This window comes from Echiichthys vipera, assembly GCF_963691815.1.
Source record: "Echiichthys vipera genome assembly, chromosome: 15".
NCBI classification, from domain to species: Eukaryota; Metazoa; Chordata; class Actinopteri; order Perciformes; family Trachinidae; genus Echiichthys; species Echiichthys vipera.
In genome coordinates, this window is record NC_139840.1 from 22,945,906 (window position 1) to 22,954,488 (window position 8,583).

At 41.3% G+C, this 8,583-nt stretch overlaps 1 protein-coding gene across 1 annotated transcript in view; it reads left to right on the forward strand.

Moving 5' to 3' along the window:
* The first annotated feature begins 8,262 nt into the window (after positions 1 to 8,262).
* mul3 (mitochondrial E3 ubiquitin protein ligase 3) overlaps positions 8,263 to 8,583 on the forward strand; it is a 5,257-nt gene continuing 4,936 nt past the window's right edge. Inside the window, exons 1-2 of the mRNA XM_083927799.1 lie at positions 8,263 to 8,331; positions 8,464 to 8,582. Coding sequence (XP_083783925.1) covers positions 8,466 to 8,582 — 117 coding nt within the window. The 5' untranslated portion in view covers positions 8,263 to 8,331; positions 8,464 to 8,465. The remainder of the gene's footprint in view (positions 8,332 to 8,463; position 8,583) is intronic.

Sequence of the window (8,583 nt, forward strand, 5' to 3'; positions counted from 1 at the left end):
CACAAGGTGAAAAATAACCCCAGCATCACCAGTAATAATACATAACTTGGGAAAATAACTAAAAACGTATGTATCTCATTTTTTTTAATGAATCCTTCATGTGCTCTCCCAGCATTGCTCCACATGTCAAGGCAAACACATCTATTGTCTCCAGCGGGGTCTCCCTGAGCTGAGCTGGGCTATCATTAATCTCTACACACGGCGGACACAAAATCAATCTTTTCACTGTGATTCAAAACTTCATCATATTCCTCAGATTTTGCATGCACATGTTTGGAGAGAGAATCTTCAGCCAGTTCTACCTGAAGCTGAATCCCCGAGACTTCACCACCAGAGAATATGCAAACCTTCTGCGTGAACACAAGATTTATAGCCACCACTTAAATGGATGAGTCTCCTCCTCCGCACGGGCATTAATCAGACTTATACTATGTGGCTATTGTTAGCCATATGACCACAGCCTCTCCCCACACCACACAAGGTGACTCCCCCCTTTAAGTTATGATTAATCTCACTCCTCAGGCTACACTGTGCCACACCTCTGGACTATGATTGGAGAATATGCTGTCAGTGATGGATCAGCACTTCTTCAAGCAGTGCACGTTGGAGTGTCAGGAGAAAACTTCCTGCACTGCGTCAGCATCATTATGATCATAATTACCTTCCCTCCCCATCTTTTCCTGTACTTTATTTTCAACAGTGAGGTAGTGTAACAGTCTGCGAGTGAAACGTGAAGGCCAGCACACTATTCTGACGGCTTTGAGTTCCAGCATCATATTGTTCTCCGTAGTGGTTAAGGACAATGGAGAGCAGAGAGTAAAAGTAGTAGTTCACCTTATTATGACAAACATATGCTTACGCCTGAGTCTATGGTGTACCGTGTGATAAAAACCTTTGAGAACCACTGGGACACAGGCAGATAGAGGAGGTCATTGCCATGGTGTTCCTCTGGGAGACGAACAAGTACCACTTCTCCTGCTAATTCACCTTAATCTTGGTCATAATAGGAAACCGGCTTGGGCACAAAAGCGCATTAATGTCACTGAAAACAATCACTATCAAGCCCACGGTTCTGCTTTGGTTCCACGTGTCATTTAAGAAGCTGCAGGTTTTCCCTGAAGGGTCGAAGCAGAGGCTGAACTGTGGTGATGGGAGAGGAGCCCAAGTTAAATATGATAGATATGATATGATATGAGTGTCAGTTTGGATGTTCTCGTCAATGTGCAGCAATGAGACACGACTACATTTGCCTGTAATATCTTATACCACACACTATTTGATTTATTTAGCAAATAAATAACTTTATTTACTCTGCATCTTATTGCAGCTCCTGTGGGTGCAGGTTGTTATTAATCATTTCTCTAAAATGTTGAACTGTGGTGTTTTAAAGATGAGTATGAAGTTACTGCTTGTTTGGGAATGTGTCATATATGTAATAAAATGTGTGATGTGTAGATCATTTGAAGGAACCAGAGGCCAGATTACCGATGCATCTTTGGTTTTATAACCAAAGTATAGTTTCCTCTGCACATCTGTAAACATATTCAGATATCTTGCTATAATTGCTACTTCTGCTCATTTCTGAAGTGACAATCAGACCAAGAAGGAGCCAATACTGTAATGTCACTAAAATCTTCTCTCCACGCCTTAACCGGTGAATGACTCAAGCGTCTCATTTGGGGCACATTGGCGCGCACTGCGTCCAAAACTGCTTGACGCGCGCACGAGTGACATGCACATCAACTTAGTTTGAAGACAACACTGTGCATGAACGTGCTCGACCTTACATTTCCAAATGAAGAGCATCTGCGTTGAAAAGCAGCAGAGAAAAGTCGAAAGCGTTCATATACAGTAGTATACTCACAGGCTCCAGCAACATGCAGCAGAGAAGGATGCACACGCTTTTTGAAACTGCCATCTGTCAATCCTTCAGAGTAGTTGATGCGTTACAGAATCATTGATTGGAGATAGCATCAAAGAAAAAAAAGTTTAAAGTATTGGGAAAGTCGTGATAATCCGCCGCAGGTCGTGTCTCCTTGCTCAGTCTGTGCGTTTTTGCGCACTGAGTGGAGAGAGTTGCTCCGCTCCTGAAATCCTCCACCACCTCCTCCTCCCACTCACTCTTTACCTTCAACAGCCATCAAATAACCAATGAAATCATCTGTGGACGTCGGTAGATGAGGGCGTGAAGCACGTAGTTTCATAGAAACAAGGACACAAGTATCCGCAAATTCAAATTCAGACGTGACCGACCCTTTGTTTCGTTTTCTGTAGTTTATTTGTGAGGGGTGAACATGTTATCATAGTGATGTCACTAAAAGTCTACTATAATAACATGCATTTGTTTTATAAGCATGTGTTTTATCAAAAATTTTACTCTATAAACGGGGTTTTCTGTTCCCGGAGTTTCTTCTGTAGAAACAAAAAGGGCAGAGGTGGAAAATAATTTACATTTACTCAAGTGCTTATTCCCCTCCTGACCAATATATATGGAGCCAACTTTAATTTCAGCTCTTTTCTTGGATAGTGGCCTTGCCAATCTTGATCTTGATGCAATAGTATTTAAAATGAACAGTGTAATACATAATATATACTGTATATATGTATATACAGTGCCTATAGAAAGTTATGATACCCTTTGAAATAGTCACTTTTTTATTTTACAGCCTGAAATGATTATACATATAAAATATATATTTTTCCAGCGTGATTTACACATTTTGCCTTACAACATTCAAGTATAGTTGTTTTCAAAATTTCTGAAAATTAATAAAAAAAATGAAGAACTAGAATAGCAGGGTTGGAAAAGTGATGAGTCCGCAGATGTTATCCTTTGTGGAGGCTCCTTTTGCTTTAATTACAGCCAACAGTCTGTTTGGATCTGTCTCTACCAGCTTTGTGCACCTACAGTGGGAATATTTCCCCGTTCTTCCTGCAGAACTGTTCCAGCTCAGTCAAATTCTGTGGTGAGCGGAGATGGACTGCACTCTTCAAGTCCATCCACAGATGTTCTGTAGGATTCAGGTCAGGGCTGTGACTGGGCCACTCTAGGACCTTCACCTCCCTGTCTTTTAGCCACTGTGTTGTTTTTATGGAGGTGTGTTTTGGGTCGTTGTCATGATGAAGGTGAACCACCTGCCCAAGTGTCTAACAGAGGGCTGAAGGTTTTCCTCAAGAATTTGGGTGGACTTGTCAGCATCCATTTTCCCTTCAATCCTGACCAACTGCCCAGTCCCAACTGAAGAGAAAGCCCACAACCTAACGCTGCCACCACCAGGCTTCACTGTAGGGATGGTGTGTTCTGGGTGGTGTGCTGTGTTTGGTTTCTGACAAACATAGCGCTTAGAGTTCCGCCCAAAAAGTTCAGTTTTGCCACATGGCATCAGAATCTTCAATATGTTTTTTTTTACGGGATTCAGTGTGACATTTTTTCAGAAGAGGCTTCTTTCTTGCCACCCTGCCACATGTAGAACTTGTGAAATTGTTGTCACATGCACAGATCGACCAACCTCTGCCATTAAGACTTGTAACTCCTTCAAGGTCACCATGAGCCTCTTGGTAGCTTCCCTGATCAATCTTTTCCTGGCTCGGTCCTCTAGTTTGGAGTGGCGGCCCGATCTAGGCCAGGTCTGGGAGGAGCCATATGCCTTCCACTTCTGGACGATACTCTGAACGGTCCTCAGAGGGAGAGTTAAAGACTTTGAAATCTTTTTATATCCTACTCCTAACTTGTGCCTATCCACAACTTTAGCCCAGAGCTCATTTGAAAGCATCTTTTCCAGCCATGGTGAAATATTTGTGTTACCATGCATTACTAGGAGTGAAATCCACAAGGAACAGCTGATTGTATTCTGAAGTAAAATCAAAAACACCACAGTTGATGTCAGGCGGAGGCCAATTAACTTGGTGGGTAATCTGGAAGGAAATTGGTTATACCTGAGAATGTTTATAATTGTTATTCTAAAGGGACACATCACTGTAAATCACGCTGGAAAAATATATGTTTTTATGTATTTTAATTTCAGGCTGTAAAGCAAAAAAGAGGGACTATTTCAAAAGGGTATCAGAACTTTCTATAGGCACTGTAGACCAGGCCTACGGCAGTATAATTAAAATGTATATAATTTAGGGTTGGTAATGCAGCTAAATCAACAGGGTATCTCTGACACTTCGACTTTACAGTTTGATGTAAGAGAGTTTGATGTAAGAGATGGGATGAAGGTTGCACTAAAGATCGTCATAATTCAGAGCTTCTTTTGTCCGTTAGTGCTTCTTTCTTCTTTCTTCTTCTCACTGAAAGCAAAACGTCATTCAGGTCAAAATAATAATCATTTTCTTTATCGTCGGAAAAACTTTCACTCAAACACCTCAAATGTGCAACCTTGTCTAAAGCGTCTCCAAACCTGCATGGAACAAACCTGCATGTGATGACACTGTCAACACGGACAGTCTGTGGAGATACTTGGCTTCAGGTTTGGACTGATGCAAAACAGAGGAATACATCAGGACAAAGTGAAAAAAAACTCAAGCTCTTAGTCAAATGAGTGTGTGTGTGTGTGTGTGTAATGAAGAGTTGTTATTCTTATTCCATCTGCATAAAAAATGTCCCTGAATCCTCCTTTCTGACTTCCACAGCTCTAAAAACACTCCTATTTGTTTGAAAGACGCACCCCCCCTTTGGCCTCTCAATGATGAGTGAGAGCAGACAAAAGACACACTGCTCGAGAAAACCCTACATTCTAATAGTTTATGGTGCACTTTCAACGGCCTCGAGTTAATACCAGAAAACATGTTTTGAACAAAGCAAAAAGGCTGTTTTTCTTAGTTCCTGGAGAGACGACATTTTTGTGATTGCAAGATTGACAAATGGAAATGGGTTTCTCATGAACCACACTCTGACTTATTTATGATTTACAGAGACCCAACAATCCGTCCACAAGCAGCAGCAAGCTATACTTTCTATAATAACATATACACATATACAGTATTTATTTTGTGCACACAGTGGCAACTGTGTCTCAGTGGGGGAGTGGGTCGTCCTCCATTCGAGACATCGACGGTTCGATCCCCACCTCCATGTCAAAGTGTCCTTGGGCAGGACACTGAGCCCCGAATCGCTCCACGTGCTGTGCATGGGTGTGTTAATGTGGTGTAAATGGTTAGATTAGATTAGATGGTCTGTAGATGTCCACTTCCATCAGTGTGAATGTCAGTGTGAATGGGTGGATGTGACAAACAAAGTGAGAGCGCCTTGAGTAGTGAGAAGACTAGAAAGGCGCTATATAAGTACAAGTCCAACTACACAGGGAGCAATTTGGGGTTCAGTGTCCTTTCTAAGGACACTTTGACATGCAGACCGTAGGAGCTGGGGATCCTTGTCTGGTCAGGTCACGTCCGTTCAGTTCAGTTCAGTTCAGTTCAGTTTACTTTAATAATACCCGTAGGTAGATTTGTTGTGCAGTAGCAGGAGAGGGCGTCTCACAAACTTTAATGACAGGACATACAGTAGACGAGTTAACTCACAGTATGAGACAGACATGGGTACTTCCAGTGTTTACTGAGGAGGATTTAAAGCTGATAAGGTACGACAAAGGGATGACACAAGGAGCAGTAATTAGATTTAAAAAACATTTTCAATGAATAGAAGGGTGGCTGGAGTCTCCCTTAGAGATAGGGTGAGAAGTTCAGCCATTCGTGAGGAACTCGGAGTAGAGCCGCTGCTCCTTTGAGTTGAAAGGAGCCAGTTGAGGTGGTTTGGGCATCTAGTAAGGATGAACCCTGGGTGCCTCCCTAGAGAGGTGTTCCTGGCACGTCCAGCTGGGAGGAGGCCTCGGGGAAGACCCAGGACCAGGTGGAGAGATTAGATCTCCACACTGGCCTGGGAACGCCTCAGGATCCCCCAGTTAGAGCTGGTTAATGTGGCCCGGGAAAGGGAAGTTTGGAGTCCCCTGCTAAAGCTGCTGCCCCCGCGACCCGACCCCGGATAAACGGTTGAAGATGAGATGAGATGAGATAAGAAATAAAAAGATGAATAACAAGTCACAGGATAGACCTCAAATTGCATTAGGACTTATATCTGAGAGACGATGTTTTTAAAAACTTGCATTTAGAAGTGAGGAAGTGTGCGTCATATCAGGCCTCAGAAAGCAACAAAGCATTTATGGAGGAACAGCAGAAACTCTGCAAACAGAGGAGCTTTCTGTCCTGAAATTCCACAAGACTCATCCAACAGAACTCAAGAGCTCAAACATTTACTTTCTTCTAAGAACGAAGGTTATTCTGACATCCGTCAAAGCTTTCATAAGCCTTGGTGAGTCACCCGCTGACGGTAAATCCAGGCCAGTAAAACATAAGGTAGAGCTCATGCCGCCAGTGGGGGAAAACAAGGGCGCGTTGTTTCCAGTAACATGTATTCCTCATTAAATAAACGACACTCCTCACCACGTGACACTGACGATAACAGAGCAACCATCCGACCACAGACAAACACTCTGCAGGTTTTCCACATTGCAGAACTTCCAGAGGCAGCAGACATATTTCTCACTCTTCCCACACTGTTTTTGATGAATTATGCGCTTTATTACTCTCCCTTCTCCTGCTGCAAACGCTTCACATACTCCACATATGTGCACCATGCATCACTCTCTGAGCATTATCTTATCTGAGGGCAGCGCGTCTGCTATGACCGGCGCCATATCTGACAGCAAACTGAGGGAAACTGATTTTTATTGCATGTAACTGCACTGTTCATGTGAATGTCTACTGTATATGGCCGTGTATATGGTCTGGAACAATAATACTAATAATAAAAGAGACTTAATGGCTCTGTCGAGTCTCAAGTTGATGACTTAACAGATACATTGCAATCTAAACTTCATGGCAGTTTTAGGGGACGTGGTTTGTTATAATGTTTTACTGGATTATATCAGATATGTAAGGTTTACAGAATATTCCTCAGCCTCCCTTTTTTAGTTATACGCATACAAAATAAGGAAAAAACGAGATAAATTGTCTCATAAAGATGTTAATTCACATCAGTCTCATCCTTGTCAAACCATTTTTGCATTTATTTTTTTTACATTTTGTCTGCAGGTGCTGAAAGGTTTACTGCTATCCACGGGAGAACAGAGCTCCATTCAAATGTTCAGTATTTCCTTTACACAGAGCCGACACATTTTTCATTTTTTAGCAACTCTTTTCACAGCCTGGACACAAAAGGTGAACACAGCATCCACACGACAGGAGAAAATACGACCTCACAGTGTAAAACAGGTGCGTATTCACAGTCAAAACACTGTTTGCCAACAGAAGTTAGTCAGTGATTCAGTGCACACACAGAGAGAGAGGGAGAGAGAGAGAGAGAGAGAGAGAGAGAGAGAGAGAGAGAGAGAGAGAGAGAGAGAGAGAGAGAGAGAGAGAGAGAGAGAGAGAGAGAGGGGAGGAAAAGGGAAGCTGGCAAAGTCGCGATGCTTTACTTTATGATGCATGGGTGTGTTATGTTGGTCAACACTGGAAACTTTTAGCAAAGACATAATCAGAGGTTTAATCTGCAGGAGGTCCCACGAGGTGAATCTGAGGTCATGAGATGATTAACAGGAGGAAAGATACAAAACTGTTTCATATTTTTGAGTTATTTTCTCTTATCATGTGAAATAGAAAGAATAGATAGATTTCTTCAGGTCACTTAAAGTCTTTAAAACAATCTGAGAAGAGGAAATAATACATATATATTTATATCTTTATATATGTATGATTTTTTTATATATTCATGTTCGAAATAAACACATCCATCAGAAAAGCATTAAATGTAAAATTGTTATTGTTTAATTACTGTTTGTTTTTTATTTTCATAAGTTACTTTATCATATTTTTTTCTAAGTATAGTAATTGTTGCTGTTTGTTATATATATATATATATATATGTGTGTGTGTGTGTGTGTTTATATATAAATACAGTATATATGTTTGAAATAAACACATCAATCAAAAAAGTATTAAATGTCTCAACAGGACACTGCTGACTATTTTTATTGTTTGATTACTGTTTGTTTTTTATTTTCACAAGTGACTTTTGTCATATCATATATAAGTATAATAGTAGTAGTAATTGTTGTTTTTTGTATTTTGTTATATATATATATTGTTATATACAGTATATACACACAGGAGGACACTGCTGCCCCCTGGTGGATCAAGACGCTCATTAGAAGACCACTGCTTGCTTCCTATTGGCTGAATTCATGTGACGTAACGAGGGCAAACACGGAAATGAAACCAAGTTTTTGTGTTTTCGGTTTGAGCTCAAACTGCAGGTGTGTCAGGGTTAAACAGGTACGTTTTTGGGTCATTTATCTGCATATTCTTCAGAAACACAGGAAGCTCCTGTACACCGGTAATTACCACAGTATAATTGACTTTGACTTTATGTTGTTGTTGATGTTTTCCTCGTGTTTACCTTCACAGATATGGGGGACTCTTGTGTAAACCCGCTGGTTCTGATCGGTGTCGGCTCCAGCTTTGCTTTCTCCAGCCTTTTCTATCGTTTATACAAAGAAAAGACAGAAGAGTTGAACAAGCTGAAGG